Genomic DNA, 14,227 nt, shown 5'->3' on the forward strand with positions numbered 1-14,227 from the left:
TCAGGGCTGCCGCGCTGAGATTCGCGGCAGCCCTCAAGATCTCGGGTAAGTGTATTTAAATGTATTCATTTTATCGATTTAAATATGCTAATTGTGGTCCTGTTGTCCAGTGGGGGGAGGGGGGCCGCCACGGAGCCTCGCTGTCGGGAGGATCGGGCCGGGCCCTATTGGCACCGCGGTCTGTGGCAGGCCTCATCTGGAGCCATCATCAGGCACCCCGTACCCCCCCCCCACCCGCCATGGAACACAATGTCAAGGGCTTCTTAAAATCTAGCCCATAGTGTTAGTTTTCACACACACACTGACAACACCCAACTTTACCTCACCACCACCTCTCACGGCTCCTCCGCTGTTGCTGATTGCTGATCTGACATCCGATACTGAATGAGCAGAAATTTCTTCCAATTAAACATTTGGAAGACCTAAGCTTTTGTTTTCGGTCCGTGCTCCAAACTCTGTTCCCTGACTAGTGACTCCATCCTTTTTCCTGGCAACTGTTTGAGGTTGAACCAGACTATTTACAACCTTAGTGTTGCATTTGACTCCATATTTGCGCCATCACTAAGACCACCTATTTCCACCTTGCCCAAGGTAACATCCTGATGTTGCAGTCAGTTTGGAAGGGTAAAGACGGCGAACACAGACTGTTCACCGTCAAAACCCTTGCAAAGTCCGGGTCAATGCTCATTTGTATGCCTGATTTGAACTTATTTCAAAAAGATAGAGACCATAGGAAGAAGTGAACCCTACTTGCTGGGAGAATATATTGGGAAATTGAGTGAGACTCTCTGCTGAGAGCATGGTTTTGTAAAATCAGCCCTCATATGTACACTAAATAAAGTTTTTTTTTTTGAAGAAGAATGAAATCAGATAACTCACTTTTTTTTTACTTTTCTCTCAGACTAACAAAGTATTAAGCAAATATTGAAGTAGCTATAAGTTTGTGTTTTTTTTCTGCCTAATTTTGTGTTTTTCTTAACAATTTTATATTTATGCTGTTCTCTGCTTCCAGCAACTGAGAGTGCAGTAGTGTTCATCAAAAAAACCCATCAAAATTCTGAGGCAGCTTGTATTGGAACAAAAGAGATTACATGATGATTAGAGACGTTTAAAATTATGAAGGGATTGGAGAGAATAAATAGATATGCAATTGAGGGAGATCTAATAAGGTGTCATAGATACAAGATTAAATGTAAGAGAATTGGGACAAAGAGCAACAAAAGCTTTATTACTCAGATTGTTGTAAGGCTGTGGAATGTGTTTTTTCAACTGAGTAGATTAATCCAAATTAATGCTGGAGATACAGCAGCTTTTTTTAAAAATAATATTACAAGCAAGACTATACATCTATATACTTACAAGTAGGGTATCCAACAGGGACTAAGGACTACTAATCCAGGTGAGTTGTCAGTGAAAAATAGCAAAGAATTACTTAAAGTGATCCTGTTTTTTCGATCAGAGAACTAAGCAACATCAAATGATTTGCTTCTATTAGTTCTGAGCTTAGTGCCATGTAAGCTTTGTGGCATGCTACTACACCAGTGGATGGCAGTGTTGCACAACATATATGTCATTCCTACTAGAATGTTGAAGATATTTCATATTAGTAAAAGATGATTTTGAAAGTCAGATGAAAGTGGTTAATGCCCAGGAAAAGTCAGAAAACCTGGGTCAAGAGATCATGATTAACTTAGGTTATTTCTTTGCTGAGAGCCTGTCATGCTCAGAGTGAAAACAATCTCGCTCTAATATCATCTAGAAAAATAATTTCACTGACAACAAAAGCTTGTATACTACCTGGTTAAGAATGGAATTGAAAGAAATTAAGACAAGAATAGATCAGTTAATCAAGCATCATATGAAACAGGGTGTTCCTGTGTTGATGGGACTTGACTAATCACATATGAAATGCAGCTAACCAGATAGGTATTAAGTTTGCAGTAATGTTCTAGAACTTTGCTTGTTTAGTTTTGTGGGGTGTTGAAATTTGTATCATCTTTTTGGAGGTTTTACTTTTGTGTGTGGTTGCCTATTTCACGAGACTGAATGAATCAGATCTGTGATGAGGCAAATTCTGTGTGGTCTCTGAGGTAATGGCCTCTATCGAGTAATGGCTTTTTCTAATCTGGTACCAGCAGGTGCAACACCACCAACACTGCCAAAGGTAGACACAAGTTTCCAACAGGAACTCCAGAAGATACGTCGCCGTTTGGAGCAGAATGAGCATAGAATGATGCAAAAAATACATCTCCTCATTGATTCTAATGCACACGAGGACTTTGCACAAAGGATGTCTGAGTTGGAGGTTAGCATGAACCTTCAGCAACCTGTAAAATTTTAACTTTAAAATAACTGCTACTAACTTAAAACTTGAATGTTTTGTTTATTTTCTCTTATTGACGATGAATGCTATAAATATTTACCATTTGCTTCAATGTAATCTGTTAATACGGTGTACAAAACAAATAGCTCCCAATTGATTACAGTAAGGCTAATAGGTTATTTGGGAGTGGTGACTTGTTTCATTTATGTAGGTCAGGTTTGAACTTGGGTCCCAGAGCTGAAAGAGATGTCTTAACCAATGGCCCATCAATACTAGGATAAGCAACATCTGACAAATGCAAACAAACATCTCCTATTTAATGTTTCTGACTTTAATAGTTTATTACTGAGTAAATTCACCAGGTAGTATATTTTACCATTTGAGTTTTTAAAAACAAGAGGGAAAGAAAAAAGTAACGAAAAAGACCAAGAAAGGAAAGAGAAGCAGACAGAAAGCATTTCTTGTTTGGATTAGAGATATTTAATGGTTGACCCATTTTGCTTTATGCTACAGATGACTGCACTTTATCTGCTAGGGAGTCTTAAGGCTGACAATAATGCATTGAAATTGGATTCTTCCAGTATTAGCATATCTAACGAGTTCATTTTTATCAGGCATTTTATTAACTGTGTTTTAGATGGGTTGAACCTTATAAATACTTAGCAATATTCAGGAAGCTTAAGCGAGATATTCTGCTTTAATTAATTAATTAATTAATAGAAAATCGCAGGCTGGGGGTGTGCAATTTCCTGTGTATGTCTAGAGCGCCAAAGTAGATTTTCCAAATAATTTCAAAGTATAGGTATGTGAAGTAGGAATGTGATCCATTAAACAATGCTAACAACTCTTATAATGATGGGTACAAAATTCACTAAAATAAACTCCTCCTGTGCCCATTCATCACAAAATAAAATTGGGCATTAGTGCATGAAAATTAAGTAATATATTCACATCGGGGGCTGAATCTAACCAGTCCCTCGACGTAGGGGGTCATGGCGGGGGGTCCTGTAAAATACTTGCGGGAGAGGCCCACCACAATCTCTGATGCCGTGAAGGCCCCGCCGCATTTTACTGGCGGTGGCAAGGCCTCGGTGCAGCCACCACGCCCCCCCCCCCCCTCCCCTCCCCCCCACAGCTGCATAGCGGCGGAGCCTTCAGTTCCCTCATAAAATTAATGCTAACACATGTAAATGAGCTTACCTGGACTGGGTGGCCATCAAATGCCAATATTCCAGCCTATGGCCAGAAGTCCCGCACCTTCTGATCCTCGTTTGGGGATTCAAGGCGAGACACTTGTGGGGAGGAGGCAGGAGTTTAATTTTCAAGTCAGGAGGGCGGGGGAGAATGGAGAAAACTTATTTCATTGGCTGCCGGGATGGTGGGAAGGGGTTGAAAGGCAAAGGTGACCAAGTTCGGGTGGGGGGGGTGGGGGGGTTGCGGTGCGAAGGTCAGGTTGGGAATAAAGTTTTTTTTTTTGGTGGGAAAGACCCAGAACTAAAGTGTGTGGTTATTGGGAGGGGGGGTGGGTGGGGGTTGTAGAGGGGCTTTCATCTTTTTTTAAATATTGGAAACTCAATGGCAAATGAAGGTTTCTTTAAAAATGTAAATGCGCCTGAAGGGCTTGAAGCCCTTTAAAAATGGTGCCTTCGCGGTGATGCCGCTGCCGGGGACAGAGTAGCCGCCCCCTCTACGTCATTGGGGGTGGCCGTTCCGCCCCCTCCATTGAAATGAGCCCCCGCATGTAATATCGCGAGGGCTCGGTGGCGCACAAATTGCGCTTGCCCCGCACCACCTTTAAAGCTCGCCAATTCAGCCCCAGGTTTCTAGATTTCATTTGAAAGATCTCCTAAATTCTTGAAGCCTAATTTTGTTTAACTTCAGATTTTATTTTTTTAAATGTTGAACACTGCAGTTAGTTGCCATTCTATTTTCTTTTGATTTTAACAGCTTGTGCAAGAAGAATTGAATACAATTGACGATGACTTTGTCAGCCTACAGAGAAGATGGTATGACTCACCCAATGTGTCAAGTGACTCGAGAGCTTTCTTTGAAACAGAATTTGGTCTGATAGGCCAAAGACTGAAGAATGGCAGTGATTTTTCTTCAACCTATTTAGAGAGGTGAGAGGAAGCAAATGAGAACCATTTTTTAAGAATTTATGTAATTTAAATGAAACTGCAACGATCCTGTACATGTATAAATGTATTTTACAGTAGCATAAATGCCAAGGATGCATACTTTTCTTTTGTATAAATGATGGGCAGGATTTGCGTTTTGGGTTGGGACCCTGATATCGGGGTAAACTGCAGGTCCTGACCGTGCACCGTATTGGGAGCAGTAACCTGACATTGATCTTTTCTGGATGGACCAATTAGTAACCAGAGGGCACGCTTGCAGGGCTGAATTTTCTAAGCGCCCCCCCCCCCTGAATCCGGACGTCGGAGGTCGTGGTGGGGGGGCCCGGAAAATCCTTCCGGAGCGATGGCCATCCCATGCTGATATTCCGGCCGGTTGCTGGAAGTCCCGCGCCTTCGGATTTCCGTTTGGAGATCTGAGGTGTAACATCGATGGTGAGGGGAGAGGAGTGAAATTTCAGGTAGGGGTGGTGATGGAGGGGTGGGGGGAGTGGCAAAAACAAACACTATTTGAGGGGATGGTGGGAAGGGGTTGAATGTCAAAGAACAAAGTTCGGAGGGGAAAGGTTATAATCGGGAAATTAATTTTTTTGGTGGGGGGGGGGGAGAGGAAAAATAATTAACTCTTTATTCATTGGAGGTGGTGGGAGAGGGGATTGCAGGTGTGAACAAATTTTTATTTCAATTTTTAACTAAACCTGGAAACTAAACTGAAGGGCATGAAGCCCTTTAAAAATGGCGCTGGCGCCTGTGCGGTGTTGCCGGTGATGAAGCGCCCACCCCCTCTACGTCATTGGGGGCGGGCGTTCTGTCCCCTCCATGTTAAAGAGCCGCCATGAGAAATATCACGGCGGATCAGCAGCGCACAAGTCGCACGTGCGCTGCATCTTTTTGCATGTCTCGACGGTGATCTTTCAAAATTCAGCCCGCAGTTCAATTAAGGATGGCGGGCAGGAGCTCGAAGCTGGAGGGTCTTCTATTAGTCCTCCAGCACTGAAGAAGCTGCAGTAAGGCATTGGAGGTGAGGTAGAGTGAGGCCATTTCCATCTTGAGGTGTCTCTCAGTACTTTTAGCTGCAAACCACCACTGTGGAGGGAAAACCCCTTCACATGGTGGCCTGTGGCCAGGTAGGTATGGCAGCTGTTGGGGAGGTTGTGGGGTGACAGCTCAAAGTGATCCTGGAGCGCTGGCTCCCGGTCTGCTGCCTGGAGGCTGCCTCCAGGCATCGGCCATGTTTCCAACACCGTGGCGGGCCCTCAGGCTGACTGAAAAATTCTAGTCAGCCTCTGATCAGTGGTCCTTATTGGTCTCTTAACTGATTTAAGCCACTTACCACTTGCTGTTCCGTATCCAATCTGGCCTCGAGGAAAATGGCTGGGAGACTGGACAGGGGTGAGGAGCCAAAAGTGTCAACCAACTCCAATTACCATCTCCTCCTTTTTCCTCAACCGAGGATTTCCCCCCACTGTGGTTGACAGGGCCCTCAACCGTGTCTGGCCCATTCCCCGCACCTCTACCCTCACCCCTTCCCCTCCCTCCCAGAACCGTGATAGGGTTCCCCTTGTCCTCACTTTTCACCCCACCAGCCTCCATATCCAAAGGATCATCCTCCGCCATTTCCGCCACTTCCAGCGTGATGCCACTACCAGTCGCATCTTCCCCTCCCTTCCCCTGTCAGCATTCCGAAGGGATCGTTCCCTCCGCGACACCCTGGTCCACTCCTCCATTACCCCCACCACCTCATCCCCGTCCCAGGGCACCTTCCCCTGCAATCGCAGGAGGTGTAATACCTGCCCATTTACCTCTTGTCTCCTCACTATCCCAGGCCCCAAACACTGCTTTCAGGTGAAGCAGCGATTTACTTGTCCTTCTTTCAATGTAGTATTTGCTGCTCACAGTGTGGTCTCCTCTACGTTGGGGAGACCAAGCGCAGACTGGGTGACCGCTTTGCGGAACATCTCTGCTCAGTCCGCAAGCAGGACCCTGAGCTTCCGGTTGCTTGCCATTTCAACACTCCCCCCTGCTCTCATGCTCACATCTCTGTCCTGGGATTGCTGCAGTGTTCCAGTGAACATCAACGCAAGCTCGAGGAACAGCATCTCATCTACCGATTAGGCACACTACAGCCTGCCGGACTGAACATTGAGTTCAATAATTTCAGAGCATGACAGCCCCCCATTTTACTTTCATTTTTAGTTATTTTTTCTTTTTTTTTTACATTTTTTACAATTTTTTTTTTTTGCATTTATTTCATTTCATAGTTTGTTCAGTTTGCTTACCCACTTTTTTTTCAAGTTTGCACTTGCTGCTGTTCAATATTCAGTGTATTCACACCTAATCTGTACTAATGCTTTGTCTTTCAACACACCATTAACATATTGTTTGCCTTTGCTCCGTGCCTTTTGGTCAGCTATGTGACCAGGTCCAATTTAGACCTCCTTTGTTACCTCTTGCCCCACCCCCACAAATCTCCGCACGAAGTTACCATGATCCCGTGGGGAAAATTTTGGTTGCCTTAAGGAAGGATTCCCTCGTGGCCTCAGCTGCAGTGAGGCCCAGCAGCGCTCTTTGGCATGGACAAAAACAGCAGGCAGTTATGGGTGTGGCTTACAGTCACTGCAACACAAAAACTGTTTAAAGCAGGCTGCTGCAGTAAAAAGACATTGAAAAATCAGATTTAGTAGACTTGATTAATTCTACAAAATTAAAAATATAAACATTTTTCAAAACAAAATTTAAACTCTTTTTAAAAAGTACAATAATTTTGATCAGATAAATCATGCTAAAAAGTGATAGATTTTACTTTTTAACAAGATTTGAGACTTTTAGAAAGGTTTCATGTTAAACTAAAAATCAATCCATTTTAACTTTTAAAAGATCTTTAACAAAAACAGAAAATGCTGGAAATACTCAGCAGGTCAGGCAGCATCTGTGGAGAGAGAAACCAAATTAACAGGCTGGATTTTATAGAGGCCTCGACGTCAGGATCAGTGTTGTGGGGGTGGGGGGCATGAAGATTGCCCCGGATGAGGCCTGCCACGAGGCCCCGACGCCGGCAGGGCCCATCCCGACATTGCCAGCGGAACCCCCCCCTCCTTCTCCACACCGCTCAGCGACAGGACTGCAATTTACATATTCGGATAAATTTACTTACCTGCATTAATGACTTTCCCGTTGTCTCCTGAAGTGCCGCAGCAATCTTCATCCCGGCAACCAGCATTGCGGGAATGTTGGGACGCAGCAAAAACAAACCTGATTGGTTGAGGGGAGGGTGGGAAGGGGGTTTAAGGTTAAAGGAAAGAAAGTTTGGGGGGAGCAAGGCCATGATCGAAAATTTACTTTTTTGGGGGCAGAGGACAAATAATAAACAGATTATTCATTGGGGGGTGTGGGAGAGGAAATTAGAAGTGTGAATAAAAGTTTATTTTATCTTATTGGAAAACCTGTCATTTTAAAACTTTAAATGTAGATGAAGGGCTGGAAGCCCTTTAAAAATGGCGCCAGCACAGTGGCACCGGACACCGTTGGTGGGGACGGCTCGCTGGCCCCCTCCATGTCATCAGTGGGGGGGTACAGGGGGTGTTGCACCCCGGCCATGTAAATGAGTGTATAATATCGCATCGGCTCCGGGGAGTAACCCGCACTTGCAGGTTGCCATTTTTTATGGCGGAGGCAACATAAAATTCAGCCCAACGTCTCAGGTCTGTGACCTTTTCATCAGAAATACCAGGTCTAACATTCCAAAGTGTAATTAATTCATAGTTAGTAGGCAATTAGCCCAAATTCACGTTGGTTCCTACTTGCCATTTGAAGTAACGAATCTTCGGGAATAGCATTAGTTGGCTTACTGCAACTTTCAGTTAGCGCACGTGACCAGAAGTTGCGGAATCTCATGCAACATCCAGTAATGGCAAATGCTGAACATGTCTCCATTACTGGCACCACACAATCTGGCCCAATAAGTTAACTGTAGTTGCCTGTTTAAACCTTTTTCCCAGAAAGAAAATCCAGCCCTTTGTTACAGATGCAAAAAAATCCCTGGAAGAAGTATAAAATAGAGAAAGAAAGCCATTTGTTCTCCACTGTGTAGAGACAATCATCCTTTAATTGATCCAGGGAGATGCTGAAAAGGAATTGACCTATAATTGATCTTTTGGATTTGCAATCGAAGCTTGTGGCCTTAAAAAAAAAAAAATGTTATGTAGCTCTGCACCTTAACAGAATAATGTGCTTTACATGGTATAATGCTGTTGTCCTTATTAAACATGGCGTCCTCTGTCTTAGCATGAGCAACCCGCTAGTTTGCTACATTTGTATTTCAAATTTTTTTTTTCCGGTCCCCTCCCTGTTCAGAGTTTCACTCCAGTTTGTATGCTTTCAGTACTAGGACAGATCCCATCAAACTACACTGTTTCAAATGTCACTCGGTACATTTGCCAAATGGAATGGGAGTGGTATTTAAGTAACATGAAATGCTGCATGATTTCGATGAGCTTTTTCTCCCTTCCTGTTGTGGATATCTCTAATGACACACATTACTGCATCAGATTATCTAAAGACCTAATTGAAGTGACTAAAGTTTCAATGACAGTTAAACCTACTAATTTTTAAATGGGTTCTCAAAGTGATGGTTCACATTGTTAAACTTGGAGCTTCTGTGCCTCCCTTGGAAATTCACAATTAATGTAGCCGATTCCTCTTCATGGAGAGTCTAAACGACTTTCTCTCACATTCTGAAAAAAGCAATAAAGCTACCGTAAATCTGAAAATGTTAGTATTTTAAATAATTGACCAAAATAGGCCCCAAAAGACTTTAAGTTTATATGATCTAAGAAAATGAACTGTTGCTTATTACAAATAAGTCTTTCTCAACATGATTTATTCCTATATCCTCTCTATATAACCAAGAAAGTCTACTTCCACCTCCATAATAATCTGTTTCCACCACTGTCTCAACTTACCTGCTTTTGAAACCCTCATCCCTGCCTGTGTTCCTGTGTTACCTCTAGACTCGATGGGCTTAGTTTTATTTTCCTGCTGCCGGGGGTGGCAGCGGGCAAGAAAAATGGTAGCCCGCATGTGCAGACTGCGCACCGCGATCTAGCGGTGGTGGCTCATTTCCATATGCAGGGCGTTTTTCCCCCCCCCCCCCCCCCAAATTATGTGGCAGGGGTGGGCTCTGCGACGCTGGCAATGACATCAGCTGCTTCTGTGCAGGCACTGGCACCATTTGTAAAGGGCCGCCAGACCTGCACAGAGAAAAATGTTCAACCCCAGAACCCCCCCTCTCCCCCCCACCACTACACTGTGCATAAATGTGTGACCCAATTTCCCATTCCCCCTCTCCCCACATGCACAAAAAATAAATGGTAGCCCCATTCCACCCCTCAAATACTTGAATAGTTGACCTCTTTTCTCCCCCCCCACAGCTGCACAAAGTGCAGAGGTCACCGCCCCCCCCCCCCCCAATAGAAATGCAGAGTTGACCCCGTTTTTCCCCCCCACCCCCCGCACTCTCACTGCACTAAAAATCCTAAGTTCACCCCCTTCCACCTCAGTGGCGCCAGCTTTCCCCAGATGGGAAAGTGAAGGCGCGTGAGAGCCAGCCATCACACGGAAGATTGCGGGGAATGGTATGTTAATGTATTCGTGTTCTTTATTTTAATATTTAAAGTTGGGTCCCATTGCTGAGCGGCAGGGGGACCGCCACAGAGCCTTGCCGCAGCTGGGAAGATCGGGCCTGGCAATCCCGGCGTTGGGCTCCGTGGTGGGACGCTGTGATCTTCTGACCCTTCCTGCCATGGAGCCCGACGTTGCGAGCTCAACAAAATTCTGCCCGACAATTCCAGTTCTTGCCTGGCCAGCTTACCACCTTTCACCCTTCATAAACTTGAACTCATCCAAAACTCGGCTACCCATATCCTAACTTACACCAAGTCCTCTTCACTCGTCACCCCTGTGCTCACTGATCTATATTGGCTCCCAGTCCAGTAATACCTCAATTTTTAAATTCTATCCATGCTTACAAATCCTTTCATGTCCTACCTCTGTCTAACTCTGTAATCTCCTCTAGCCCTATAACCTGCCAAGGCCCAAAGCTCTAGAATTCACTCCCTGAACCCCTCTGCCGCTCTGTCTCTCTCCTCTCCTTTAAGACACTCCTTAAAACCTACCTCTTTGACAAAGCTTTTGGTCACCTGTCTTGATATCTCCTTATGTTACTCATTGTCAAATTTTGTTTGCTAATTACTCTTGTGAAGATAAATATTCCATTCGGACAGGTGACTGGTATTGATGTATCTGGAGAAATTAGTGTCATGTACATGTGCAGACTGCATAATCTAAACTGGCCAAAAAAGTCCAGTCTCATGGCTATGGTTTGAATTTAGCCCAGATTTTTTTCTAGAGGCTGAGACTATCAAGTAAAAACTTTTAATGAAGGCATCTAAAGACCTAAAAAATCAATTCTGTTCATACATTTAGTCACCTTATGAAATATGTTTTAAAAATGTTGTTTAAGCCCTTATTTTGGACATTAGAACATACGGTTTGAGGGGAAGAAAAGCAGCTGCTTTTTTTTTTTAGAAAACAATCTGTGGGAATCTAGTAGCCAGATTATGCAATCATTGTGAAAAGTCTGCATATGCAAAACCCATTATAAATGTGGACATAGAGTTATACAGCACAGAAACAGGCCCTTCGGCCCATCGTGTCCGTGCCGGCCATCAAGCACAATCTATTCTAATCCCATTTTCTAGCACTTCGCCCGTAGCCTTGTATGCTATGGTGTTTCAAGTGCTCATCTAAATACTTAAATGTTGTGAAGGTTCCTGCCTCTACCACCCCTTCAGGCAGTGTGTTCCAGATTCCAACCACCCTCTGGGTGAGAAAATGTTTCTTCAAATCCCCTCTAAACCTCCTGCCCCTTCCCTTAAATCTATGCCCCCTGGTTATTGACACCCCCGCTAAGGGAAAAAGTTTCTTCCTATCTAACCTATCAATGCCCTCATAATTTTGTATACTTCAATTAGGTCCCCCCTCAGCCTTCTCTGCTCTAAGAGAAACAACCCTAGCCAATCCAGTCTCTCTTCATAGCTGAAATGTTCCAGCCCAGGCAACATCCTGGTGAATCTTCTCTGCACCCTCTCCAGTGCAATCACATCCTTCCTATAGTGTGGCGACCAGAACTGTACACTGTACTCCAGCTGTGGCCTAACGAGAGTTTTATACAGCTCCATCATAACCTCCCTGCTCTTATATTCTATGCATAGGAATGTATAATTTGATGAAGTTTAATCATTGCAACTGCATCAAAAGTATATCCTCTTTATTGTAACTTTACCAAAAGAGGATATTTTGGACTTGTATTGATTCTTAAATCAGCAGTGATGTGGCCCTTTACAGAATTCACTCTTTTAAAATTTGAGAGAACCATATTGGAATGTTATTTGTGAGTCTGTGTTAATGGTTTGTTTTTTTTTTGCATGAAATCAGTAAGTGCATTTATTTATTTTTAGAATGAAAGCATTGAGGTTACTCTTTCAAAATATTCTTGAAGTGGAGGACGTGATAAAAGTTTATGAAGCTAGACTAACTGAAGAAGAAACAGTCCCAATGAGTTTGGATAAAATAGAGTTGTACAGAATCAATCTGAAGGTAAATAGAATCCTAATTTTATCAGCACTACTTGTATTACTTTCACTTCCTGAACACCTTTGGGGGTAATTTTCACCTTGATGGAGTGAATTGCTCACGCATTGCAGAATTACCCTATTTTCATCCCATTGATTTCTACAAAGGCCGTGTGATCTACTCTGACAGTTTACCACCCAGGTGGTGAAGGTGCAAATTACCTCCATTGACTCTTACTGGGGTACATCTCAATAACTTACTAAACTTTCATGCTCCCCTGCTGTGCGAAGTGATTGTTCTTTGTGCGCAAACCTGAACAAGTATTAAATATAAGTATATTGCGTATAAACAAAGGTTATCGGTGGTAGATGGGAGTGTGGAATTCGACACAAACAGATCAGCCATGATCTTATTGAATGATGGAGCAGGCTAGAGGAGCCGAATGGCCTACTTCTCCTAATTTGTATGTTCAGTTGTGTAGGGGATCACACCCGAAACTGGACCTGTACTCCCTCAACATATGTACACATTCCATTAGGGCAATATTACAGACAAAGGCTACAGTCATGAACCTGTGCTGCAAGGATGGGTTTAACACACAAACATTTGCAGGTTTATTAAAGGATAAATGAACTAACATACTCACGGCCAACATTGAGATTACATCAGATGCAGTCCGAGAAGATGCACATTTTACAGCCAGTTGAGACCAATCCGCCAGAAGCTAACCTTCATCTCTCAACCTCGCATTACAATGGCCTTGCTTTTAACTCAGTTAAAGGGCCATTCCATCACCTCCATGACATTTACTCCTACTCTTGATTTTACATTGGCTATTATCAGCTCAACATACCAAGAATCAAAAAAGCTGCACAGCATAAGTCTCAGGACATAATCAAAACTACCTTATCTATTCACTTGCACAGAAAAGAATAAGCACATCCGTGAGAGGATTAGAACTATCTATGACTATTTTGTTTGGCAATGGTTACAGCCTTAGAATGTTGGCATTCTACATATATTACTTGCCAGCTACATTTGCAAGATTTTTTAAATTCTAAGATTTTAAATACAGAACTAAAATTGGAAAGAATATAGTAATTATTTCGCATAATGTGGATTTCTTAATTATTTTTTAATCTTAATCTCTAACAAACTGCAAATCACTGATGCTAATTGTATTACTCCAGCTGCTTTGGCTAACAGCAGATTATTCAGCATGGACCACAAATCAATCCTGGTCTATATGGCATAGTATGACATTCCACCATGCCTTTTTCATAATAAACCATTGAGAGGGGAAGGGAAACAATGTAGTAATCTCTAATAAATTTTTGAACAAAAGTAATTATTGGTTTCTGAGGTCATGTAGTTATATTTTCTTGCCCTATATACTATTATGTTTTCCTAGCTTCCTCATTTTACTCCTCTAAAAGTGGCAATTCATGCTGAGTTACAATTCCATGGACGTTGGTAGCTTTGGCAACTTGTCCATGTGGTCATTCATTGTGCTCGTACTTGCAAAATATGTGTTGGTCGACAGTTTGATTGTGGCGGCTGTTGCAACTGAGCCTGATCATTCACCCAGTTGTCCACACACAATTGCTTGCATTAGCTATTGATGCAGGAAACCTCGCAAGCCCTTTTATTTCCCTAGCCTGGGGATCAAAGGGTTTTCCAACATCATTGGTGTCCTGTGAGTTTTTTTCCCAATCACTGAAGAAGATAATAAATTGCCCATTGCTTAATCTCTGAGGAAAACAACTCCCATTAAATGTCTTAATTCTCTTCCATGTAGGAGTCTTTTTTTTAATTGCAAGAAAATGCTTTTACTTTTGGGGAAAAAAAATGTAATTTTTTCTGTGGAAGTAAGTCGCCAAAACATCCTGAAACCTAACAGGTGTATTTGGTGTCTGTTTTAAATGCATATTTTGCATCAGATTTTTAAACAGCCATTAAAGAAAGAACAGAATTAACTTGCATTTTATATAGCACATTTCACATCCTTTCGACTGTTCTGCCCCTGCAGAAAGAAAGCTGTGCATTTCTATAGTGCTTTTCACAACCTCAGGACGTTCCAAAGCTCTTTATAGCCGCTTAAGTACTTTTGAAGTGTAGTCACTGTTGTAATGTAGAA

At 42.9% G+C, this 14,227-nt stretch overlaps 1 protein-coding gene across 4 annotated transcripts in view; it reads left to right on the forward strand.

Annotated features, from left to right (window-relative positions):
- The window catches only part of dspa (desmoplakin a), a 105,468-nt gene that overhangs the window by 59,083 nt on the left and 32,158 nt on the right, over positions 1-14,227 (forward strand). For 3 of the 4 annotated variants that reach the window (XM_068032445.1, XM_068032448.1, XM_068032446.1), the window contains exons 15-17: positions 2,136-2,305; positions 4,271-4,443; positions 11,976-12,114. In XM_068032445.1, coding sequence (XP_067888546.1) covers positions 2,136-2,305; positions 4,271-4,443; positions 11,976-12,114 — 482 coding nt within the window. The remainder of the gene's footprint in view (positions 1-2,135; positions 2,306-4,270; positions 4,444-11,975; positions 12,115-14,227) is intronic. The other variant, XM_068032447.1, reaches the window with a different exon arrangement.

This window comes from Heterodontus francisci, chromosome 5, assembly GCF_036365525.1.
Source record: "Heterodontus francisci isolate sHetFra1 chromosome 5, sHetFra1.hap1, whole genome shotgun sequence".
Classification (NCBI taxonomy): Eukaryota; Metazoa; Chordata; class Chondrichthyes; order Heterodontiformes; family Heterodontidae; genus Heterodontus; species Heterodontus francisci.